Source organism: Colobus angolensis, unplaced genomic scaffold (assembly GCF_000951035.1).
Source record: "Colobus angolensis palliatus isolate OR3802 unplaced genomic scaffold, Cang.pa_1.0 Scaffold3, whole genome shotgun sequence".
NCBI classification, from domain to species: domain Eukaryota; kingdom Metazoa; phylum Chordata; class Mammalia; order Primates; family Cercopithecidae; genus Colobus; species Colobus angolensis.
In genome coordinates this window covers 2,987,488-3,013,676 of record NW_012116265.1, presented here as the reverse complement: position 1 = coordinate 3,013,676, position 26,189 = coordinate 2,987,488, and the positions used below count along the sequence as shown (strand labels likewise).

Genomic DNA, 26,189 nt, shown 5'->3' with positions numbered 1-26,189 from the left:
CTGGACACAGCCAGGCACAGGGGGCTGAGACACAGAGTCCAGTTCCAGGCAAGAGCTTGAAAAGCCATCAGGGGTTTATAGAGGGAACCGACCCAATCCTCCTTTCTAAGAGGGCTCTGCTGACATTGGACTGTGTGGGGCTGGGGCCAAGGTGCTGGGGATGAAGGTGAATGGGAGAGATTCGAGATGTGATTTGGGTAGAAAAGACAGGATTTACTGGAAAACAGAGTATGAGGTGAGTGAGTGGGATTAAGGTGGGGGACTGAGGAGTCTGGAAGAGCGCCCAAGTGCGGAGTGCCAAGGACGGCAGGACTTTCCTGCATTTCTTAAGCACCTTTTAGGTAGAAGGGATGGAAACCCCTGTGCTTGCGCTAAGCAAGATGGGAAACCGTATGGGCTCCTACGATGGAAAAATCTCGGGCTGCAGTGCTCCAGCGGTGACCCTGGGCCCAGCTCTCCCTCCACCTCCTCATTCTCTTTTTCTGCGTTGGCATCATTCTCAGGTAGGCCACCCCATACAATGTCAAATGGCACCCACAGCACCCCATTGGCATCCTGTTAGGACAGAAAGAGGCTTTTTTTCTAATGTTTTCATAACCAAAGTGCTTCTCATTGGCCAAGCCTGGGTCACATGCCCAAACCCAAACCAGTCACTGACACTGGGGAGCTGGAGGGCGCTGGTTGTTAAGGCTGGGCCCGTGTGTCCATCCTTGCGCCATGTGGGTGGAGAGTAGGGGTGGTTCTCCCGAGGGAGATGAAGACAATGGAGAGGTGCCAGCCCCAGTGCCCTACAGGGCTGATATGCACAGGAGTCTTTGAGGTGAGGGCCTGGCGGAGAAGGTCTGGCACGGCGCCTGCACCATCTGCCTTAGTGGCCCAGCCTCCTCCCTTCCTAGCCCTGATCCAGTGGGCCTTGCCCCACACTCCTGCATGGGATGGCAGTGCCCAGCCCTGTGCCTCCAATCAGGGCAAGCTGCCAGCACACTGAGCACCTGCCCCAGGTCCTACAATGCAAATCCCATGACTTATGGCCACTCAAAGCCACAAGTGCTGCCTGGCAGGGTCAGTGCTGAGGCTGGGGCTCCCACTTACTGTCTCTCCCTCCTTGGCTGCCCCCTAGCCCGCCTGCCTCACTGAGCCAGGGAGGTTGTGTCCAGTTTGAATGCAGTCCTCTAGGCTTCAGGACACCTAAGATCAGAGCTCAGACCTCCATATTTCCCTGGGTCCTGGAAAGGTGGGGCCACCCTACAGCTGCCCCCGAGGGACTGCAGATACCTGCTCAGTTTCTCTCTGGTTGCTGGTCTTGCTGTCTACTCTGTGGGATTTGGACTTTGGCTCAAACACCTCTATACCTTCTTCTCATGGTGGCAAGAGTGCTGCTGCAGTTCCAGCCTCACCTCTCCCCTTGAAAGGCAGTAGGGAAGAGCGACAGCCTTCCCTGCGGCTCCCGCTCTGACTGGACCACTTTAGGTCACATGCTTACTCCTGACCCTCTGTGGCCCATGAGTGCAGGAGGCTGCTTGGGCAGGCCTGAACTGCATGCTCCACTTCCACAGCCCCATCGGGGGAGAGCTAAGGAGAATTCCCAAACCAAACCCAGGGCTGTTGCTGCAAAAACGAGGCCTGGGTGCCGAGGACTCAGGAAACCTAAGGATCATCTTCAAATTATAAGTGAGGAGATGGCCAGGCATGGTGGCTCACACCAGCACTTTCAGAAGCTGAGGTGGGAGGGCTGCTTGAGTCCAGGAGTTCAGGACCAGCCTGGGTAACATAGTGAGACCCTATCTCTACAAAAACAAACAAACAAACAAAAATTAGCCGGGCATGGTAATGGGCGCCTGTGGTCCCAGCTACTCAGGAGGCTGAGGGGGGAGGATCACCTGAACCTGGGAAGTCGAGGCTGCAGTGAACTGTGATCGCACCACTGTACTCCAGCCTGGGCAACAGAGTGAGACCCTGTCTCCAAAAAATAAAAATAAAATAAGTGGGGAAAGAGACGCTGGGCCTTCTAGTGTCAAGGGCTGACATGTCGAGAGTGGGCCCGCAGGTACAGACAGCTCCCCAACCCAGGAACTAAGCCTTTCTCAGGTCTTTGAGCTTTTACGAATGACACAGGCCGTAAGTCCATTTAAAAATCATTTTATTATTAACATCATCTTCCCATGTAGCCAAGTGTCTGTCATGTATAAGGAATGTCAGTAAATATTCCATTTGAAGCTTCTTTGTACATATTTCCCTCGATAAATAAACTCTGAATTCACATAAAAAAGTTAAACTTAAATAACTCATATTTCCTTCTCTTGTAACAGGCATATATTGGTAAAATATAAATATTCTTGGACTCAGGCTTTGTTCTAAGTGAGGACAGTCATTGATCACATGGTATAATTATTGACGGTAAAACCAAGAAATTGTCAGCTGGTTCCCGGCATGGACTAGCGCTGAGGTGGGAAACAGAAAGTTCACATTTGGTTTCTGGGCCAAGGTGGGGCAGGAGGGGTGGTGGGGAGAAGAGGACAGTTGTTTTCTTTACAGCTCTGATAAAAATAATCTGTTCTGCCACTGAATTTTAACTTTGAATATATTCTTCTACATTTGCTGATTAATTCCATAATCATTTTACTTAAAACTCAGATATCTGTCGACTAACAAAATATGGCACATGATCCATTTTGAACAATGTCAATAGGTTCAGAAACTATCATCGGGCTGGCAAAAAACAACAAGAGAAACGCACGCGGCAGAGCAATGATTCGGGCTTGGTTTGGTTGGTTCACTGTGGCCCACTGAACACTCGTCCCTGGCCTCAGTGCGGCAGATTCATCCCCTTGGGGTGATGGGACAAGCCCTGGTGCCCGGCAGGGCCTCTGAGGCCTGAGCGGCGGGGGGGCGCTGGCAGGCGCCTGCTCAGAGCACGCGGGGGATGGTGGTGAAGGGCACGGCGGGGCTGCTGGCCTCCAGCTCCAAGGCTGTCAGGAAGCACTCCGTGGCCGCCGCGTCGTTGCCCTGAGCTTGGAGGACCTCGCCCAGCCCGTTCCAGACCTCGTGGGCTGTCGAGTTCACCTGCACCGCGTCCCGGAGGATCTTCTCTGCCAGACTGTAGCGGCCCAGCTGGTGAAGGATCAGGGCCTGGAGGGGTCAGAGAGAGAGAGAGAGAGACAGTCAGCCATGGAGGCTCCAGGAGCTCTGCGCTCCTACTTGTCCTTGAGTTTCCAGTCAGTTCCTTGGAGCCGGCAATGTATCGCCATTGGGCTGGGCCCATGGTAAGTTCTCAAGTACTTCCTGCGTTCAGGGACAACAGTCGAAATAGTCACCGAGCTGACTGATACAAAATTGCTGATATTCAGCCATGTTTTGAATTTCAAAATGGCAACTTCATATGGTTCATCTGAAAACTTAAGAACCATGAATGAACCAATTGGAAGTCCACAGTCCGCACTGACCCAGTGCGGCGTCAGCATGGGACAGGACTGTGGTTTTTTGTCTTTTGTTTTTTTTTTTGAGACAGAGTCTCGCTCTGTCGCCCAGCCTGGAGTGCAGTGGTGCAATCTCGGCTCACTGCAAACTCTGCCTCCCAGGTTCACACCATTCTCCTGCCTCAGCCTCCTGAATAGCTGGGACTACAGGTGCCCACCACCACGCCTGGCTAATTTTTTGTATTTTTAGTAGAGACGGGGTTTCACTGTGTTAGCCAGGATGGTATTGTTCTCCTGACCTCATGATCTGCCCGCCTTGGCCTCCCAAAGTGTTGGGATTACAGGCGTGAGCCACCGCGCCCAGCCTGTCATTTTTTTTTTTTTTTAAACTAAAGAAACATCACGGGTGGAATTATACTATCAAAATGATGATGACAGTTTTTAAATTGCTCACAGCCCTTTCCCTGAACAAAGGCCCTGACCTCACTGTCCCTGCTTGCCCCAGGCTGTGCCCAGCTGTCATCTTTGTTCTCCTTGGTTGGGGTGTACACATTGGTCCTACCTATTTCATCATCATCACATTTCCAAGCTGTGCACCTCTATAAGCGATGTGTGTACTTTCTCAACCTCTCCCTTGGGGGAGACATTTAGGACACATCCAATCTCTTTGCTGTTCTGAATCGCACAGACATGAACATCTTTCCAGAAAGCGCCTCTTTGTTCTTTAGATCAGTGGATTTCCAATCTTTTTTGTATCCCTGAAAACCTTTGGTTAAATGAAATTTTACTGAGAACACGCACACAGTCTATGTATAAACAGACAAAAAGGAACAGCTGGGGGGGTGGCGGGGAGGGGAGTCCGGTGTCCCCCATGGGCTCCTTTTAGTGGCCCTGGAGGACGTTCAGTGGAACAGGCTTGACAACTATTTGGAGGTCCTCCCCTTAGGGCAAATCTCCCCAAAGTAGGCTCACTGGGTAAGAGGATATGACTCTCTTTAGCATTCCCCAAACATTTTGCAAATTTTATCCCCAAAGGTTGCCTCACTTTTTCAGCTATCAGCAGTTTGTGTGGTCACCTGCCCCCTTGTATCATGACTCTCTTTCTGCTAATGTCATATGTGCAGAATGTCCCTCCTTGTTGAAATCTGTATTTCTTTAATAACCATTGAAGTTAAATATTTCCAATGCTTTTGTTTAGGAGCCTTTCATAAGATTGCTATTCATCTGCTACCATAATTTTCCAGCCTATTCTTTGACTTTGGAGATTCTTTTCTTTGAAAAGTTTTAAGTTGAAAAATTAAATTTGTTAATCTTTGATGATTTTTTTTTGCCACTTCAAAACTTAGAAAGTTATCCTTTCAAAGGGCAGACACATGTTCAATTCCATTTATTGTAATTTTCCGTCCTTTAAGTAGTTGACTACTTTATCTTGGCAGAGAGTGATGGAGTCCTCCTACTTTGCTAGACACAAACTAGCTCATCCTCCCTCCCCTCACTCTTGTAAGGCACTGCCTCCAACCTAGGGTGAATTATTACATGAAACAGGGGCCTTTCACTATTTTCCAACGAGCCACAAGATCGAACTTCTGCATCAACACCACAGTTTTCATTTCTGTTCCTCCCAAATCATGTTTTTGTTGTTGTTGTTTTTGAGACAGAGTCTCGCTCTGTCTCCCGGGTTCACGCCATTCTCCTGCCTCAGCCACCTGAGTAGCTGGGACTACAGGCGCATGCCACCAGGCCCGGCTAATTTTTTTTGTATTTTTTAGTAGAGATGGGGTTTCACCGTGTTAGCTGGGATGGTCTCGATCTCCTGACCTCGTGATCCGCCCGCCTCGGCCTCCCAAAGTGCTGGGATTACAGGCGTGAGCTACCGCGACTGGCCCTAAATTATGTTTTAATAGGTCGAGTCAGAGCTTTCCCTCACTGCTCCTTGCTTTTAGTATGTTTCCTGACAATCTTACCCTGTACTATTTTTGATAAATTTCAAAATCAGTTTCTTCACTCCCTTTAGAAGTCAAATTGCATTTGTGTTACCTCTCTTGGAGAGTGTGGAGAAGCCTGACATCTTTACAATGTCTAGTCTTCCTACTGAGGAATGAGTTATGGCCCTCTGCTCTTTCAAATCTCATCTTGAATCTCCCAGTAAAGCCTTACCCTCCCTTTAGGCAGCGTGAGCATGTCACTCACGAGGCAGCCCAGCCTGCTCGCAGGCCCCGGCTTCACCAACAGGCAAGGGGGCAGCAGGGTGGCTGTCAGGAGCAGAACCAGCCAGTGTGACGGCAGGAATGTGCCTGCCTTGAAGTAGCATCCCAGGGCCTGAGAGACTACCTGGCTTCCATAAGCCCCCGACAAGAGAGCTGGGATGGCCACCCAGGAGGGAGCACGTGGTTGGGGTGACAGCCAAGGAGACCCATGGCCGAGGGCAGTGTGTGGGCCCTGTGGAGGCTCAGAGTGGAAGGGGGAGGAAGGAGACCCCCAGCTCTGGGAGGAGGCAGTTCAGGGAGCTCTCCTGGGTGAGGAGGATGCAGAGGCCACGCTGCCTCGGGTAGAGAGGGTTAGGAACAGCAGACTTCAGGGTCAGCTCTACCTTCTCATGAACACAACAGAAACACCTCGTGTTTCTTTTCTTATGAATATCCAAACATGTGTCCATGCTGGAGCTCCTGCATAGGACCAGGTCCTTGGTGGCATCTGCCAGAGAAGGTTCCAGGGTGGCCAAACAGCTGAGGGTAGCTGGCCACTGCAGAGACACACCTCCTGGCTCCTAGTGGCTGCCTGAAGGGCTTCTGGGTGTGGAGTCCAGCTGGGGGTGGCAAATTAGCATGTCCAACTCCCAGGACGGTGCTCTGGACCACCTTGGACCTCCCTAACAGGGAATCTGACAACTTTACATCCTCGCTTCCCAACCTCAAAGGCCAGCAGAACAAATGGGAGGCCACCATCCAGGTTGTACTCAGTAGGACATGAGGCCGAATGAGATCCTGCCCCCTTTCTTTGAGGGGAGGTTATCGCCTGCGCTCACTCTAGAACATTCCAATGTAACCACAAGGGAAGGGAGGTTTCTGGGCAGCGGCTGTGAGCAGCAGCCTGGAGCGGTTACGGCAGGAGCTCATCACACGCCTTCCTGGCATGGCTTTCTTGGTGCATCAAGATACTGAACACACACAACAGGTTTCTGAGTGGCTCTCCCGGCAGGGAGACACGTGCTGCATGCTTCTGGCAAATAGGTGATGAGCGGCAAGCCACTGTGCTTACTTGGTTGCAGGTGGAGAATATAATTCAGGTCCCATTAGGCTCTGCCACTGTAGCATCAGCCCCGTGCTGTTTTCTTCCTCCCAGTGGAGGGTTTTCCCCACCGGGCACCACGCTAAGCACTGTAGCTAGCCCACCTCCTATAACTACTGCTTTAGATACAAGAAGATGCGGTTCAGAAAGGCCAAGTTCTCGCCCCAGGTCCCAGGGCCAATCAACATTGAACTGCAGCCTTGCCCAGGTCTGCCTGGTCCTGAAGCTGCCCATTCTTCCCACCTGGTCCACATTGCCTCTGTCGCTTTAAGGGGCAAGCCCTGGGCCAGCAGAGGAGAGCTCAGTGGAGCTCTCTCAATGCAGGCCCCAGGGCACTCAGGCAATAACCCAGTTACATCCAAGCAACAGGAAAGGGGCATCTGCCACGCTGTGTCTTCCCGTTCATTTCTCTGACCACTAACTGCTGATTTTATTGCTCCTTCCCGTGTTATGATTGGGAAATTGCTCCTCTCCAAGGCACAGCTTCCCTTTGGCTCAGACCTGCATCTTAGAAGCATCCTGTATATCTGCTTGTAGACTGGGAGGGCTCCCTGCCTCAGGCCAGCTGTGATCTTGAGGCTTGGGAAGGCTGCCAGAGCCAAAGGACTGGGCCATTCTGTCTGCCAGAAAGTGGATGAGTGAGACGTGGAGACCAGGAGGACCAGGGCCTTGGCCCAGTGGGATACAGAGGGCTCTGCTCTCAGCACCCTGCTGCAGTGGGGAGAACCCACCAGTCCCTTCCTGCTGGGATTAGAAAGTGGCAGGTCACTGAATCTGGCCAACTGTGGGGGCTGCAGGGTATAGGGCTGGGGCATGTCTACCCGCCCCCAAAAGTGCTGCAGAGAACCAGCCCCGAGGGGCTAATCTGAGCCAGCACCCTCCGTGTTGGCCACTGAGAGCCTCTGCAGTGCTCTGCTGTTCTAGGGTTCTTGCTGGCTTGGAAATTTCCAGCCCATATACCTGGACTTGTAGTCCTAACGTAGGAACTGCCATTTTCAGATGACCTTGAAGCTTCCTGAGCAATCTGTTCAGTGGAATTAATTCCTAAAGCTGGGAGCTGCTTAGGGAGACATCGCAGACTTGCTGCCAGCTCAGGCTTGGCACAGGAATGAAAAATAGGCCTCTCCCCAGTGAGCCAGGAGCAGCTCAGAAATCAGCCCATGATGGGATCAACCAGAACAAGCTCCAGCTGCAGTCAGAGCCACTGCCTGGAGCCAGCACAGCTAGAGGACTGGCCAGAGGTGCGCTGGGACCTGCCTGTGTCTGGCTGTCAGGAGTGACACACCGCCCAAGCCCCACAGTGCTGGCCAGGGACCTTCCTTCCTTTCCCTTCCCTGGGCTCCATGTGCTCTTCTGCACTGCAGCCCTCATGTCCTTTCCAATTCTAGGGGCCCGGCTTGCTCTCTCCTCCAGAGATCAAAGGCCTAACTCCTGAGGCTGGCATGGGGCTGTTGTCAGCGCCAGCTGGGTCCAGCCTTCCCTGGGTTCAGCCAGGCTCGTCTGTCAGCCAGCGTGTTTCTGCAGGACGCAACCCCAGCCCCCTCCTGCCTCCCAGCTGCGGTCAGTCGGTCAGCCTGGGGCCTTCCTGCTAGAGCCCTTGTCCATCTGCCTGAGGCCATAATGCACCATTCCTGCAGAGCCAGGAGGTCACACTGCCCCCAACCAGCAGCGCTGCCCAGCAGCACACAGCTCCTGCTCCCAGCCATCAGCCTGCAGGAGGCAGATTCCGATAATGACATATTACCATATATAACCATATATAACCTGCCACTCCCTGCCCCCACATCAAACCCAACAAAACCCACCAAGTGATTGCTTGGTGCTGGACAGAGTGGGTAAGCGCAGGCCTGCTCTCAAAGAGCTCGGGGTCCAGTGCAAATCACCAACAGCACTGAGCACTAAGGTCTCGTTCCATCCATTCTCACTTCCAGGAGTCAGTGCTGCTGGCGCTTGAGTTTCACAGACCAGATGACGTGCCTACAACCCTTGTACAGGTGGCTAGCGGCAGAGCTGAGGCCTGCAGCTGTGCTGTATGTACGCTTGACACTGGGCCCTCTCCCCTCCCCTGTGTGTGGAGAGGACATGCACACAGACTTCCACCTTCCCCAGCACTGGTGTTCCTGCAGCCACTGTGGGTTGGGAGCTGGCTGGGGCTGAGCTTCAGAGAGCTGGGGAATCACTGAGGAAGTAACTTATTAGTCCCTTTCTTCAGACACAGATGAAGGCTGCCTCCCAAGCTGGTAATTAACATAATCAGGTGTTTTGTACAAATAGGATCTTGATGATGCACCAAATTGGCAATAAGAGATTAAATTAAACCTGTTATTTCAAATGAGATGAAATGGACTTGGCCAGTTTCTGAGCAAGTAGCATCTTCCTCACTTTTGCCTTTTGTTGCGATAATTGCTGCCCGAGAGCTAAACTCCTTGCCAGACCCCGAGGGCGCCTGTGTCGCAGCCCCTGGAAGGCTCCTGTGTGCAAGGTTTCCTGCTGCAGCCTTGGTGCAGGAGGCCCTCAGCAGGGCAGGCCTGCACTGTCCTCTGAGGCAGAAGCCTGCAGGACAGAAGCCCCTTTGGAGGCTGGAAATGGTGGCTCACGCCTATGATCCCAGCGCTTTTGGAGGCTAAGGCAAGTGGATCGCTTGAGCCCAGGAGTTCTAGACCAGCCTGGGCAACATGCGAAACTCCGTCGCTACTAAAAAAATACAAAACTAAGCTGGGTGTGCTGGTGCACACTGTGATCCCAGCTACTTGGGAGGCTGAGGTGGGAGGATTGCTTGAGCCTCGGAGGCGGAGGTTGCAGTGAGCTATGATTGTGCCACTGCACTCCAGCCTGGATGACAGAGACAAAAAAAAAAAAGCTCCTTTGGGAGATTTTGGATATCCCCATGGCACTCCGCAAAAGCCAAGTCAGCCCTTTGCTGGGTTCAAGAGCATGTCACAAACCACTGTCCCTCTAAGGGTACAGGTACAGGGAGATAACATCCCTGAAAGCATCCTTCCCAAGGAGAAGCCATTGCTGAGAAGAAGTCCTGTGGCCCAGCTCTGGGTGGGGATCAGTCGGTCTACCTGGTTGTCGCTTTTCCCCCGGCACAATGTTTTGGAAATCAAGCATTCAGCATCAGGGATGGAGGTGAACCACTCCGAGTGCTTTCTACGCCAGGGCCTGGCTGATGGGCAGGCTCCCCTGCCGGTAATGCTGTCAGCTTCTCTGAGCGGCAGTGCAGTGTTAGTGCAGCGAGCAGCGCGCTGCCCCTCGCCACATCACAGCCGGCCTGGATTCCGCAGAGCCTGCTGGGCCACACCAGGGCCACTGATGGGTAGGACTTTTAGTGTCAGGGATGGTACTGGAGCACTTAAAGATCTTTCTGTTCTGCTCCTGAGTCAGAAACTCCACCATCACCCTTCGCAGGGGTTAGAGGTGGGCATGAGTGGCTTACGGCAGTGTTGTCAGCTGGCTTCTCCAGAAACACAAGTAAACCTGGGAGGACAAATTCATGGGTCACCAGGCTCTATTAACTGTGCATGTGCAGGGCATTATGATCAATGTAGTGTATGTTTTGCTGACTGCAAAGTGCTTTTGACACTGTCCTGTGTGATGGGTGCCACATTAATTGAGGTGGCTTATCTCCAGCTCTGTTCCCCCACTAGGCTTTGCTGTGAGTGCCTGGAGGGCAGGGACTGGGTGAACCCTGGTCATCTCTGCACCTCCAGGCCTGACACTGGGCAGGTGGCCAGTAACTTGGGGCAGAATGAACAAATAAGCAGACCCAGAAACTCGATGAGAGCAGTGTACTGTTTAAATCTACCACGGACTGAGCGTGAGTCTGTCTGCCTGGTCCAGGGCCTGTGCTCTGACCCACCACGGCTTGCCATGGAGAGGGCAAAGGATTTTCTCAGCATCTGCAAGTCAGCAGTTCATGCAGCTAGTGGAGGTCAAACTTCACTGGTGGAGTGGGGCCCCTTCTTCTCCAGAGGGAGTGGGGCCCAAAGGCAAGCGTGGTGGGGGCTGAGGACCAGGATCACAGGCTTTTCCCCTAGCTCAGCACCTACCCGAGCTGCTGGCGCCACTTGAGCCGAGTGGGCGCCACCACGACTTTTGAACAAAGTCACACAGCCTCCTCATGGTGAGGTGTCAGGGACTGTGGTGGCAGCTTCTGGGGTGGAAAGCCCATCTTCCCAGCTTTGTCTCCTCCCTTTGCGAAGATGACAGTGCTGCTGAGCTGGCTGTGGCCAGAGCTGCAGTTGTGCTGGCCACAGACGGTACCCTGGGGGCTCAGGGTGTAGGTGAGGCGTCTGAAAGGTGCTACAGGCCCTGGCTGCTGCTGGTGGCTTCTGCATGGAGGGACCTGGCTGGCCACAGGGGAAGGACATGGTGCTCTCTGGGACAGCGGAGGATGGAGGTTGGGGGTGTGAGTCCGAGGCTCACCCCAGCAGACTGGGCATGAATCCTAGCTCCACCGTTTACTTGGACAACTTACTCTGAGTGTCAGATGCTTTATCTGCATAATGGGGAGAAACACCAACCAACGGGGGAGTTAGTTGGACTAACTCATTTAGTAAGGACTAAATGAGGTTGCGAGTTTGCAAGGCACTTAGCAGATCGCCCAGCACATTTGTACGCCTTCAGTGGGTGGCTGCTCTCAGCAATATTAGGATTATGGCTGTTCTCATTACCGTTGTTAAACTAGAGACCATACGACTGAAGGAACAGACTCACTGAGCGATGAGACACCAAATCATAAACCAGACCTAAGACCACGCCAGGCAAAGCTTAAGTCACGTATCCCTGAAAGAATAAACTGCCTTCTAACTGTCACAAGGTTTTTCTTTTTCTCTAGCAGCTAAACAAGCACTGGCCTCCAGATAAGCAATATTGAAACAATTGCAGCTCACCTACCACTAGACCCTAACCAAGCTCCCATCCCATAAGCTGCAACTGCAGCTTTGGTTGGACAAGAGACCACCAACCACAGGCTGGTTCTGGCTGGTTTAGTAAGAGGCTGAGCACTGTGTGTCTTCCTGCCCCTGCCTCATCTATTGATGTATAGGACTGAACCATAATGCATGTAAATGTTATGTCTCCACCCTAAAGTGAACATGGAACACACGTAATTTGCATATTTGCTTGTCACACACATGCACACATCCCCCTTTTGTGAATATTCATAGCTCCTCCTATAACCTGTTGAATATGTATACTTGGCCAACCAGTTCCACATAAATCCCTGTTCCATTCTCCCCTCTCTCAAAGTGCTTGTTTTTGGTCTGTGCCTGAGGCTACATTTCCCAGCCAGTCAAGATGGCCACCCTGTAGGCTGCAATGCTTTATAAGAAATGAAGTGTCTTCTGCAAATGTATGAACCTCTTGATTCCTCAGTTGACACTATTAGTGACTCCGAGAGGAGGGGGGGCCCTTCTGTGATGCCAGTAGTTGGCTGACTCTTCACCTGCATCTGTCTCCCTCTTTAAGAGCAAGGACCGCCATGATTCGTCTTTGCGTGTATGGTACCTGGAGTGGGCCTGGTACAGAAGAGGCTCTCGGGGAATACTTGCTGGATAGAGGGAGGGATGGTGTGGGATGCTGTGGGGTGGTAGGGAAGGAGAAGTCCCAAAGAAAGCTCTGGTCTCAGGTCACCCTTGTCTATGCTCCCAAGTCAGGCCAGCATACTCAAAGCCTCCTCTCCTTCCAGAAGCATTAGCATGATGGTCTCTGGGGGATGACAGCACCCCCTGGGAGAAGGTGTGCTGCTCCCAGCTGAGCCCAGTGGGCTGTATGGTCTCCCCTCGGGCTATTTGCTCATACACCACAGATCTGACACCATTCTCTAAGAAAATCTCAGAACCCACCCACAGAGCCAACACTCTTACAGAGGAGAAAACAGAGGGCCAGAGAGAACAGCCTTGCTCAAGGCCTTGACCCTGCCGGACATAGAGCGGAGCTAGATGGTAGGTTCCTGAAGGGCTGGGTCTGGAGAGCCTGGTGCAGAGCCTGGCCCAGGGTCAGCCTCCAAGCTTTAGACTCCGATTACAGTGCTCCGACTTTGCCCTTGACCCCCGCTGCTTTCTGCTTGTCCTGTCAGGGGCTGTGTCCACGGCAGACTAGGCTTTTTGGAAGCCCACCAGGGTTTCTTTCCTAAGAGTGGGTTCCCTGACCTGAGGAAAATGGGGACCTCAAAAGAGTTCCGGCCCCTTCCCAAAAGCTGCAGCACTGCTGGTCTGGCCGTCTGCATTCGCTGAAACGTAGGCATGAAATGAGAAACACCAGCACACGTGAGTCACCACTTCTCGGGAATTTGCATTTTCCTTCTAGAGGATGCCATTGATCAGAGAGAAGCAGGGTGGCAGCGGTGGTGCTTTCAAAAATATTTTTCTTTTAAATCAGAATATAAATAGACTGCAAACCAGAACCACTCTGAGAAGCCCACAGGAGACTGGTTTTGAAAGGGTTTCCTTGGAGCAGCTCAGGAACACAGAGCTGAGGGCTGCCCCTGCCTCCTTTCCTCCCGGGCGGTCCTTTCTTCTCTGGCAAGTGTCAGTGGCACTGTCAGTTCTGAGTACAAGCATTTTGTGGGCGCAGCTGAGGGGGCAGCCCTGAGCCCCACCCCGCTTTCCAACAATGCCTTGAAAAGGAACTGAAAACACGCATGGGTGGGGTGGGGGTTGTGCCAGCTTTTCCACCTGGATTCTAGAAGCTCTGGGTGAGGCCTGGTGTCTGTGGGACTCTGTTTTGTTTCATTTCTGTTTGTTCTGAGTGCTTAGAAATGGTACCGGTTTGCCAGGGGGCCAAGTGTGTGTGTCTTGGCTAATGACACCAGCCGGAAGGCTGGCCTTCCCGGACCAGAAGCTCCACAGGGGCCAGGTCCCGGTGTTCTGGCTGAGGGGAGGCGTCCCCAGCCCCACACCTCCTGCACACCTCTGCCCAACAGAGCTCCAGCGTGGGGTGGGACCCAATGCTGCCAATCACTCAGTCCCTCACTGGGCCAGTCGAGAGCAAGTTGAAGGACCTTCTGGGTGCCAGGCAGGCCCACCTTCCTCTCAGCAGGTCACAAGTTCTGGGCAGGGGCAGGTGTGGGGCTGGTTTACTCATTTGGCCCATTTCACTCAGCACCGACCCAGTTTCCCCGAAGGCCAACCCCAGGTCTTCCTGACAGCCTGCGCCTATGTAAGCCTCATACACAGCAGGTGGCCGGGGCCTGCACGCGGCCCTCTCCCCAGTGACGTGATGGCTGCCCCTGTCACCGGGTGGCCTCCAATCCTGTCCACCCCCAGGCTCTCAGGTGGGGACAGAACATTCGTGTGGCCACTTCACCTCCAGAGCCACAAAGGCTACTGACGTGCTGGTCCAGGAACCCACACAGAAGGGCAGTGCAGGAGGAGGGAAGGCACCTGCAGTGCAGCTCCCGGGGACATGCTGCCTTAAGCCGGGTATCCTTCTGAGAGACCAGCTCGGATGAAGGAGGAGAGCTCCAGAGGACACGAGTGCGAGCCCAGCCCCCAGGCCGGACACCTTTTCCCATCTACCGTGGGCCTGGGGTCGGACACGGAAGGCACATCTCCTCCAGTCCCTGTGGCTCCCACGTCCCTGCTCGAATGTCAGAACCGAAACTCAGAGCGGCTGCTTCCTCGCTCCCTTCAAGTTAGCCAAACAAATGTCCCCAGTTACCGGCAGCCAGTCCCTGTCAGACACAGGGGTGTGGAGCCCCAAAGAAAAGACTGAGGCCCAAAGAACCTAACGAAGAGGGGTGATGCTTTTGTCTGGGGCAGGGACAGGGGCTGTGGTCTGGGCATAGGCCGGACGCCCCAGGGTGCTCTTCCTCAGGGAGCGTGTGGAGTATTCGAGGAGGGAGCAGCGGAGACCCCCAGAATGCCCTCTCAGAGCACTGGGGGGACCACGGGCTGCAGCACAGCCAGAGGCAGCCCCGGGTGCAGCCCCTCTGCTCACTAGGGACAGCTGATGGCGGCAGGGGCTGTGCTCTCATGGGGCCCCTTTTCCAGGTCAGACATTTTATCTGGAGAAATGTGCCTTCTGGGGTTCAGGCCTTTCCAGCATTGAACTCAACTCAGAAGGAAATAATACTCTTTTTTTTTTTTTTTCAAAAAATCTCTTATTTTTCTAAGCCAACAGTCAACCAGCTATGGAAGCAGAACTCCTCAGGGTCTGGGGGGTGCCTGGGCCTCAGCTCTCCAACGCACAGCCCCTGCTGCTTTCCCTGATGGGCAGCGCTCCCTCCAGGGACCAGGAGCTTGTGACTTCCCTGGGCAGCCCACACCATGAGTGGACAGTCTGAACTGTTGGTTAAATGTAGAGCCCTCATTGTCCTTTTCATCGAGTCCCCATGCTTTGAAGTTCTCTGAGTCCTCTGGAACCACGTGGAAAAGCCCCCTTCTCTTTGCACCTGCTGGGCCTTCAGGATAGGAAGAAAGCTTTCAGAACAGCGCATGCTCCCTCTCTGGGGCCTTGGAATGGCGGATTCAGACTTCCCGCCCACTTTCCCCACCTCCCTGAATTCTGCTGCTTAACATAGCTCCTTGAAGAAGACCTGGCCATGGGTCCAAATGAAGGCTCTATTAAGCCCCAGGAAAATATGAGCATGGCTTTGACTTTTGTCTTCTTTTTAAAGCATCTGACTGGCAGAATCTCATAAAGCTGCTTTCTTCCAGGATGATTTGGAATATTCTGGAGGAGCTTATTCTGCAATTAGCAGTGCAAAGTAATGGGCTCTCAGGCAGTAAACGCCAGCAGCTAGGGTACCAGCAGCCTGGCCAGAAGCCAAAGGGCTTGATCAGCCTTGTGTGAATCTCACAGAGTTGGCCCCCAATTTCCCCTTGGCCTAATTTCTTTGAAACTGGGTGCTTCAGCCTTGGTGCTGAAATATCCACAGGCTGTGGTGGCTTTTAGACTGAAGAACAGTTGCTGGCAATTGGTGGGACATCCAGAGAGGGACCGCAGCCCATCTGCCAGCAGCTTCTGAGCCCCAAAGCCCCGGAGTCCCCCACCTACTCTGCAGCAGGTGTTCAGAGGGTGGTCAGGGTGGCAGTGAGCAGGGCATGAGAACATTCCCCACAGGACCAGCCCTCCTATTTGACAGGGCAGCAAACAGAGGCCCAGAGAGGGCACATGTCCTGCCAAGAGCACAGAAGTGAGTAAGGAACAGCACCCGGGTGTTCGGGTTCCGGGGGTGGGGCTCTGTTCGCTTTGCTCCAACCAAAGCCGTTTCTAGTTCTTTCCTCCCCTCTACAAACATTCATTGAGCGTCTGTGGGTGTTCTGGCACCAGTGTCCCAGCGCTGTGCCAGGTGTGGGGAACTCAGTGGCACAGGCTGCCACTCTGGCCACGCTCCTGCCCTCGCTCAAGGCTTGGGACTGGAGGGGCTGGTTTGCTGTGGGTCCTGCCCCAGAACCTCAGTCATTCACGTGTGTAATCCCAGCAGCTGCCACAGAGCAAGGCCTATTGGAAGGAGGATGAGGGAGGACATTCCAAAAGAGACAATACGACGCTCTCCCCACTTTACACAAAGAAGAAGGCGGAAGCTCAGGGTCAGGGTGCTCGTTCATGGCCACACAGCTGAAGAGGAGGAGGTGAAACTTCAAATAGGATCTGATGTTTCTGCTCCAAAAGCTTCTTGTGAACAGAGGTCTGACCCTGCGCGTCTGATTATTCCTGGAGTGGATCGACTCGGTAATCACACCTGAATGATCTGGGGCAGGCTCCTAGCTCTCGACAGCCCTGCCTGGAAGGTCTTAGCAGTGACAGGGTACCTCACTCCAGGTCAGGAGAAGGAGGGCAAGTACTGGGTTCAGTTACCAAGCCAGGTAGACGTGGGGTGTCAGAACCCAGGTTTTGTGAGGACCTGCACAGGGCTCTCTGCTCCATGGCAGACTACTGAGATCTCTAGAGAGGGGAGCAGGCATTTAGGGACCAGGAAACACATTCCAGAGTCCTTCCCTGATAGTCAGCTGACTCTGGACCCCACGGCTCAGCACTCCCTACTCCCTTCCGTCCTGCGGGAGAAGCTCCGGGGACACGAGAGTGACGCAGCCGACTTCCCTGCTGTTCTCTGTTACTCTGCCCAGCACTGCAGGCCTTTCCTCCACCTGGTGGCTGCCAGATTCCGGGTGAGCCAGACCATAGGCTCTTAAGACCCAGGTGACATAAGAGGACCTAGGTAAGGAGGGGTGTTTGATGGGGATGTCTACCTCTGGGTGGCCTGAAGAATGGCTGCTCTATCTCGTGTCTGCTGAGGGGTCCAGGAGGGTAATCTAAAAAGCAGTCCCTTCACAGTCTGGATTCTGCTGGGAGGACAGGATGACATGGGGACAGCACAGTTCCCTTCCCTGCAACCTGCACCAGTGCCATTCTGCCTACTGTGTCTCCAGACCAGCTGCCTAACCCAGAGTCCTTTTCCTTGCCCTTGGGATTAATGGTGTGGTGATTTTGCGAGTCAGGAAAGAGAGGGAGAAATGGCTGTAAGAACAGAAGGATGACTTGACCTCAACATCAATCACCTCTCAGCTCCTCTCTGACTTCAGCCCTGGAGAGACCAAGGGAGGCATCTGCCTTCTCCTTGGAAAAGAGCACGAAGGCAAACTGAGAGCTGCTTCTGCCTAGCCCTGGGAGTAGAATCACTTGGTCACCCTGTGTCCATGCACCTGGGTGCTGCTGCGGGCAGGGTCGCCGGGGACCCGTCAGGGGAGGGTGATGGGGAATCCCGGTGCCTCGGGGTCCACGTGAGCTCCCTGCCAGCTGCAGCCTAAGGCATAGCACTCACCAATTCAGCCAACACACTCACAGGAGCGCCAGCACAATCACCTCCGGCGCGCTGTGTGGTGCACTGACCTAATTGAAAAAGTGTCAGGCCAGCAAGTCCCATGTAACATCAAAGGACAGTCAGTGAGAAAGGAAGGCCAGGTCCACTGGCTGCAGCACAGGCTGGGTGGCGGCCCTGTGGGGGTGGACAGGAGACAGGAGGAAGCCTTGGGGTCCCCAGCAATATGTGGGGACACCAGGCATCCCCCCTACCCTGAAGCCTGGGCAGTCCTTGGTAACATCAGAGTCTCCAGCCTCCCCTCCCCCATCTGCCATTTAAATGACATGCTTTGAGGCAGTGAGTTTTAGCTGAGGCTGGCGGAATGTGGCGGTAGCTGTCAGCTCATAGGAGGGAGGAAGCTTGGGTCCTGCTGCTGGGGGGCCTGCTGCGCGCCAGCCAGTGTCTTCTGTGGGTGCTAACACGGCCCCTCTTGCTGGTACTTTTCCACTGGTAATGGGCAAGAGACTCCTGTTCACTTATTTCTACATTTCCCTGGTTGACTGATTTATTTATTTTTACCTGTCTTCCCCAACAAAAAGTCAGGCAGAGACCAACAGCACAGAGCAGCCCGGAAGGCGGCGCTCCCCCATGGCCCGGCTGATCCTCGTGGTGGAAAGTTTGGTGCTAATCACCCACTGGAGACCCCTCCTGCCCTCTGGGGAAGCCAGTGCCCCTGCACACTGGGGAAGGTGGCGCTGTGCCCCAGGCCATGTGCGCCAGGCCGGGGAGATGCAGGTGTCAGGGACACTCTGCGGAAACTTGGCCCGACTGAGGCACAGGCTTCCCCTGGGGTCCTGGGACCACTGCCTCCACAGGGGAGAATAGCAGGCCCAGGCAGAGGCTGAGCTCCCCCAGAAGCCAGGGAAGGGGAGACACGGGCAGGGGTATGACCGCAGGGCTCTGGTGGGGGAAGTGTCAGACCTGGAAGTGTTGGACGGTCTCCATGGTCAGAAAGCCATTCCCATGTGGCCACTGCAGTGCTACACGGGAGGCTTCCTGGGAGTCCCAGGGCCTGAGATGGGGGTCCTAGAAACTCTGACCCCACTCCTTCCCAAAGACCCTGACAGAGCCTCATCTGCCCTCTGCTTCCACCTGTCCTCAGGTGGGGCGGGGCAGGGGTCATCCCTTTGCGAGGGGCTCACTGTACTGAGGGCTGACCTTTTATCACTGAACACTGGCAGCTGCGGCCTGTCCCCAGTTATCTCAGCGAGAGGGCTGAAGGCAAGCTCCCCCTGCAGGAGAGCAGGGCTGGGAGAAGTCACGCGGGGCAGAGGGCCATGCTCCCACACCTGCTGTGTGACCTCCATCAACTGCCACTTAGGCAGAGGCTTCTCTCTCAGCCTCAGGGTTCTAATCAAGAAAATGAAGCAGTGAATTCTAGGGTTTGATCTCCACCTGAAAATTCTAGGGTTTGATGAAATCTTCCACCCAAGGAATATTTTTTGGAGCACCTACTATATCCTCAGTGTGTATCTGTTCTTCTAGGATTTGAGTGGCAGTGGCCAACGCAGCCAGGGAGGGCTTCCTGGTGGAGGGTCTTTGGCAATTCAGCCTGCAGGAGCAGAGGCCTGGCTGGAGTCCCCACCTCCAGCAGCAACACTGAGCTCAAACAAATGGCAGCCCTGGAACCCCATTCCCCGCCTATGCTTGGGGGGACAGGGGGAAGCACCCCTGCTCTGGTGCTGCCTGGGGCGTGGGGCACTGAGCAGTGCAGCCCAACTTTCTCCCTGACTCTCTAAAGGCAGGCAGCAGATTGGAGTGGTGACAGAAGATGGGCTAGTGGGGAGTTCTGGAAGGCAACTGGATTTACAGGAAACTCTGGAAAGCTCAAAAACACCAATGGTGCAGAGGAGAAGAGCTGCCAGGCTCCTGAAGACAGGGGCTCATCGCTGCATTTCCTGATACCTGTGTGGTCCTGAGGACCCAGCAGACACTCAATAAGTGTCATTGGCTGAAAGTCACTGCAGTCCCCGGCACGTTCTTGGTATACCGTCGGCACTCGATAGATGACTATGGAAGGGGTATTATCTCCCAGCTCTGCTGCAGCCACACCTGCCGTCCAGCTCAGGGTCCACTTGGGAAGGCCAGCCTCCGTGCCAGGGTGCCCCTCTGGCCTGGCATGGCTGCCTGGGTGGGGGATGGCAGGTGGTCCTCAGCAAGGGTCCTGCCAGACCCTGGCCGTGAAGGCTGCCTGGGGATGTAAGCCCTGTCTAGATCTCCATGGAGAGTGCCAGCTACACAAACAGCTGCCAGGACGAACCCTGGCCACAGCCCGAGCTTCAACAGACAGGGTCTGAGAGGACGGGCTCTGCTTTGGGGCTGACCCCGCCAAGCCCACCCTGGGCGCTGCTGGGCAGCAGCTGGAGAGGAACCGTTTTTTCCACAGCCCCGTGTGACACAAGGGCCGGATGATTCACTACCTGTCATGGTGAGTCCGGTCATTTTGGCGAGTGGCTTCCCCCATCACTGCCAGGGTTTGGCATTCACTATTTTTCCATTTTTAAATAGGAACAAACAGAAATGATAAGACACCTTCTGATGAAGGGAGGCCTGGAACTGATAGGCCTTGGCAAACTTTTTTCCACAAATAACAAGAGAATTCACAACCCCAAAGGGCGGGGGGCCTCCCCAGCCGCTCGCCTCTGCTCTGCTGGCCTCCATTCACACCGCGGGGCGATTCTAGTGCATTAGCGCTGACGAACACTGCTTAGTGAGGAAAACAGAAACGGGCAGCTTGCCAGAAATGGGGACCTTCACTCCTGGAGTTTTTTACAGACTTTCTCCCCAGGGTCCCCAGGGCTTGGCCCCAAACTCAGGCCCAGGGCTGGAGCAGAGGAGACAGCGGACAGGCAGGGAACACCGTATGGGAGCAACTGCTGCCTGGGAAACTGCATGGGACACGGAAATGACGTTTGGGTGATGGCAGAGACCCAGCCCGGCACCTTCTTTCCTCACACAACTAAGCTCCTATCAGTTACCACTTCAATGTGGAATAATTCAGTATCAAGAATAGAGCCATTTCCTCAAACTCTCCACTCAGCTGTGATGGGCAGGGCCCAGTGATGTGACCGCTTACCCAGGCCAGGCAAACGCGGAGCTTGGAGGATCCACCCGGCCACCTGCCATGTATGGGTCAGTTAACAAGGAGCCTCTCCAGCCTCCTCAGAAGCCAGAAGCCCTTGCAGGGGTTCACAAAACGGGTCCAGGGGCGGGGGCTAAACGATGACTTGAGGGAGACCAGGAAATTGGAAGAGTAAAAGCAACAGCACATATTGCTTCTGCAGCGCTCACAGGAGTCTTTGCAAATGTAGTGGTGGCTCCGTGCCCAGGGGGACGCAGAGGTGGCTGCTTACAGCCAGAGGGGACTGGCGGGGCAGCTCTGGCTTCTCAGGAGCTGAGATCAGCCTCCCTGCAACCCACCTGGGCACCCCCTTGCTCTCAGAGTGGGACACCAGGTGGAAAAGTAGGCCCTTTCCTTCGCTAGAGAACAGGGAAGGGGCAGATGTGTTACAAGGCCCTGAAGCCCACCCTGCATGGACTCACAGTGGGAGCTTCTGTGCGACACACACGATTCTCACAGCCACTCTGTTTTGGAAGAAGGGAAGGCACAGAAGACTAACAGCTGCCAGGGACATCCTATGTGCTGGACAGGTGCTAAGAACCTGTTGAACCCATATGACAGCACTGCTAGGGTGGAATTCACTTCTGTATTACAGAGGTTAAATCACACGGCCACACGGCCAAGGTCCTACAAACTGCCAGCATATGGCAGAGCTAGAATTCAAACAAGGCGCTCTTGTGCTCATGCTCCCCCACCATGCTACCCTTCCTGCCACCATCCTGGGCAATTCCAGGGCTCGTTCCCTCCCCGTTGGCCCCTGTCTAGCAGATCTGTCTCCCTCTGGAATGACAGACAACCTCCAGATCTGTGCCGTGAGCACCATGCGCCTCAGGAGCCCCGGGTCAGGGCCATTTGACACTGTTCTTCTCTGCCAATGTCTAGTGCTCTCCTCACTCTGCTCCCGTCTCCTGTGCCTGCCTTCCCCCCATCACAGTTCAAACCATCTGAGTCCAGTGGTGTCAGCAAACCGCCTCTCTGAACGAGAAAAAAGCCTTGATCTGTGGCGCTTGCCAATTTCCACGGTATAAACACTTCCACCATGGCCGATTCCCCGCTACTGATGTGACGTCATTGTGGGTGGAGCCGGGGAGAGGTGACAGGAAGGGACAGACTGGCTCCAGCTGCACTGCATGCGCTTGTGAACCAGCAGGACCTTCAAGAGGCCCTGGCACTAGAGCAGAGACCACACAGGAGACACAGGTGACACTTGATGTTGCAAAACACACTGGTCCCAACATACAAAGCACACTGTCGTCTTGATGGTTGAGGGGAGCAATACAAAAATACTATACCATCCTCCTCAGTGTTGAGGATTCAGAAAGGGACAAGAGATACATTTTCTTCTATCACAGAACAACAGAACGAGGAGAGGCTCAAAGCATCATTGAAACATCCTCGGAACACTTCCCACATCTAGAAAAATGAGAAGGCTCTGTCTCCTCCCATTCAGGCTCCAAACGGTGGCTCAGCAACACAGCCTTCTGAGCTTGATTTCCCTACAGCCAATTTCCTTGTAAACTGGGCTGTGTCCATGTCATACTTACTGGTGGGTATGTGGGCGTCTGAGTGGCAGGAGGGGTGGCTGGTAGGGGCTGCTGTCGGCAGCGAGGGTGAGATTCTAGCTGGCTTTCTTTAATCATTGCAAAGGCAGAAGCAGATTTGTCACCTCTGTGTAACAGACCAGGCAGCAGGTAAAGAACTTAACAGCTCGTGGGAGTTCTAATTAGAGAGCCAATTATAACTCAATTGACCTGCCTTGCTTTGAAAGGCCTGGAAAAATGCATGTTGTCCTCAGGAAGAGGCAGCTTTTGCTTCTAGTTTGTTCTGGGAGATCCCCGCAGGGATCGCTCACCTGCGCTTTGGTTCTGGCCCCATGCATCCGTGTGGTGCAGGGTGCCCTGATGTGGAGAACGAGAGAGAACCTGCAGGGACACTGATCCCTGCGGGGAGGGGCCATTTCCTGCAGTGGGCATGCTTCGCTCCTCTGTTTACGCAGAAAGACGCAGCCTCACATCCCACTGGCCGGGGAGGGGCCATTTCCTGCAGTGGGCATGCTTCGCTCCTCTGTTTACGCAGAAAGACGCAGCCTTACATCCCACTGGCTCCCCCGAGGGGCTGGGCCGGCAGCTTCTGCTTCACTCGGAAGGTCACCGGCCAGCATTCAACTGGATCTAATCAAGACTGAACTGGCAAGGGTGGACCCCAGGCGTACTATACATGCGTGCACGTGTGTGTGCACATCCAAGACTCCTTTCAGGAGCAGTCACTGTTGTTATGGGCTTGAGGCCACCCACTGTCCTCTGAGGGATGGACACCTGGCAAGAGAATCAGGTCTCAAACAGGCATAAAGAGAGGACACTTCACGTTTCTCCTGAGAACCAAGGCGTGGCATTTGTTGTTAGACACCACTGAAGTCCCTCTGGCTCACACATGTGATCACAGCTAATTTTATACAGAGGGAAAAACTGAGGCCCAGAGACTCGACATGACTTGCCCAAGGGCCCCAGCTCCTCCCTGCGGAAGCCATCTCTAATTCAAGCCACTTCTGCTCCTGACACTTACCCAAGAGTGATTTTGCTGAGCCCCTTCCTGTGCACGGTGGCTTGGCGGACATCACATAAACCATGGCAGGGAACACGGCTGGCTACAGCCCTAAGCTGAGAGCAGAGTGGGGCTGTGAAAACAGGAGGGCTGGTGAGTGTGGCAGAGCCAGCCCCAAATGCTTGCTATAGCTGGGATTAGCAAGGTGGACTGAAAAAACTGTGTGAACATCAGAACCTCCCTGTCCTCAGAAGCCTCATTTCCCTCCTGCTCCCCAAATGTGGGGGCTCCCTGGGCTCTGTCCTAGGCCCTTTCTCTTCCTTACTCTCTGGAATTTATATCTTAGGCAGTCTCGTCTCCTCTCATAGCTTTCGGTACCATGTACCAACTGCTGCTGCCCCCAAAACCATTGCCCCAGCCTGGCCATGCCCCAACCTCCAGACCTACCCAGGCACATAGCTGGAAGAGGCAACCCTTCCAGGAAAAACCCCAGTCAGCCCACCTCCACACAGCCAACCAGACTTGCCATCACCCTTCGCTCCATACCGGCCCCCCCCGCCGTGTCCCCCACGTTGGTGAAGGCATCTTACCCATCCAGGCTCCTGAACCATGTGCCCGAGTCAGCCTCAAACCCTCTGGTTCCCTCGCCAACCCTTTTGAAGTCTCCTTTTTCAATACTCCCACCTTGGGCTGTCAACGTGTTATGATAAGCTGAGTCCAGACCTCAGTGTCTCTTTCCACCTAACCTATCCTCCACAGCTTCCAGAGCAATCTCTCTAAAATGCAGACCTGATCATGTTCACTCACTTGTTTAAACTGTATCTTGAAACAGTTCCAGCCTGCAGAAAAGCAGCTAACATAATGAACACCTCTAGACCTACCGCCTACGTTTAACAGCAGTTCATCTTTTCCATATCTGCTTCATCTGTTGGGGCCAAGGGCTAGTATTTTAAAGTAAATTGCAGGCACTGTGACCTTTTGCCCCTAAATACTTCAGGACGAATCTCTAAAAAATAAGGACATTTCCTTATATAACCATGTAACCATATCCTACCTAACAAAACGAACAGTACCTCCGTTCCATCATCCACTAGCCTTTCCACACTCACACTTGCCCGAATGTCCCATACACACCTCCAAAAGCTGGCTATTACCTATGTCAACTCCACCTGTCTTCCCACTTGTGGGAAAGTCTACACCTCTACTCAGCTGCCAGCACTTGGCCCACAAACCACGAGCACAGACCCGCACCCCCCCCACCCCCACCCCACCACACTCTGCACATCTGTCTATCAGAGTCTCCTTGACAACCCTTACACTCACTTGTATATGTTAACATCTCTCCCTATAGACTTCCAGTACCAGAGGGGAGGGACTAGGATGGAGTCATGTTTACACCCTCAGGTCCTGGTCCAGTATTGGACTCAAACTACATAACCTTACATGTGTCATCCCATTTAATCCCTCCAACAATCCCAGGAGGCTGCTATGCTGACTCAATAACTGGTGACTGAGTAAACGTGATGCTTAAAGGTAAAGCTCGAAGGACACAGGCATGCCTCGGAGCTCCTGCGGGTGCAGCTCGCGGCCTCCACAATCAATCAAATGTCACAATCGAGCAAGTCCCAGGAACTTTTTGGTGTCCCAGTGCATCTAAAAGGTGTGTTTACGCTACAGTGTAGTCTATTAAGTGTGTAATAGCATTATACCTGAAAAAATGTGCGTAACTTAATTACAAAATATCTTGTTGCTAAAAAATGCTAACAATCATGTGACCTTCAGCAAGTGATATGCTTTTTGCTGGTGGCGGGTCTGGCCTCCATGCTGATGGCTGCTGACTGATGAGGGTGGTGGATGCTGGAAGGTGAGGCGCTGGGGCGGTTTCCTACAATACGACAACAGTGGTTACAATAAGACTCACTGATGGACCCTTCTTTGGACAAAAGAGCTCTCTGTAGCATGTGATTCAGCTTAACAGCATTTTACCCACAGCAGAACTTCTTTCAAAGTTGGAGTCCATCCTCCCTAACCCTGCTGCTGCATTATCAGTCAAGCTGATATCATATTCTAAATTAAACAATGTTCACAGTATCTTCACCAGGAGTAGATTCCATCTCACAAAAACACTTTCTTGGCTCATCCATAAGAAGCAATGCCTTATCCATTCAAGTTTTATAAACTGCAGTAATTCAGTCACGTCTCCGGGCTCCATTCTTGCTCTCTTGCTATTCCCACCACGTCTGCAGTTGCTTCCTCCAACAAAGTCTTGACCCCCTCAAAGTCATCCGTGAGGGTCAGAATCAATTTCTTCCAAACTCTTGTTAATGTCGATATTTAGACCTCCTTCCATGAATCATGGATGTTCTTAATGGCATCTGGAATGCTGCATCCTTTCTAGAAGGTTTTCAATTTACTTTGCCCAGATCCATCAGAGGAACCACTATGTCAGAATTACTCCTTGATCCATGGGCTGTAAAGTGGATGCTGTGTTAGCAGGCATGAAGATAACAGTCATCTCCTGGTACAGCTCCATCAGAGCTCTTGGGTGACCAAGTACATTGTCACTGAGCAACAATATTTTGATAGGAATCTTTTTTTCTGAGTAGGTGTCAACAGGGGGTGTAAAATAGTCACTGAACCATGCTTTAAACAGGTGTGCCATCATCCAGGCTTTATTGTTCCATTTACAGAGCACAGGCAGAGTCAATTTTGCATAATTCTTAAGGGCCCTAGGATTTTCAAAACGGTGAATGAGCACTGGCTTCAATCCAAAGTCACCAGTTGCATCAGCCCCTAACAAAAGAATCAGCATATCCGTTGAAGCTTTCTAGCCAGGCACTGACTTCTCCTCTGTAGCTATGAAAGTCCTAGATGGCATCTTCTTCCAATAGGAGGCTGTTTCATCTACATTAAAAAACTGCTGGCCGGGCGCGGTGGCTCATGCCTGTAATCCCAGCACTTTGGGAGGCCGCGGTGGGCGGATCATGAGGTCAGGAGATCGAGACCATCCTGG

At 53.4% G+C, this 26,189-nt stretch overlaps 1 protein-coding gene across 1 annotated transcript in view; it reads right to left on the bottom strand.

Annotated features, from left to right (window-relative positions):
- Positions 1-2,123: 2,123 nt before the first annotated feature.
- The window catches only part of TTC7B (tetratricopeptide repeat domain 7B), a 248,079-nt gene continuing 224,013 nt past the window's right edge, over positions 2,124-26,189 (bottom strand). Inside the window, exon 19 of the mRNA XM_011949417.1 lies at positions 2,124-3,129. Within this exon, the coding sequence (XP_011804807.1) occupies positions 2,908-3,129 (222 nt within the window). The 3' untranslated portion in view covers positions 2,124-2,907. The remainder of the gene's footprint in view (positions 3,130-26,189) is intronic.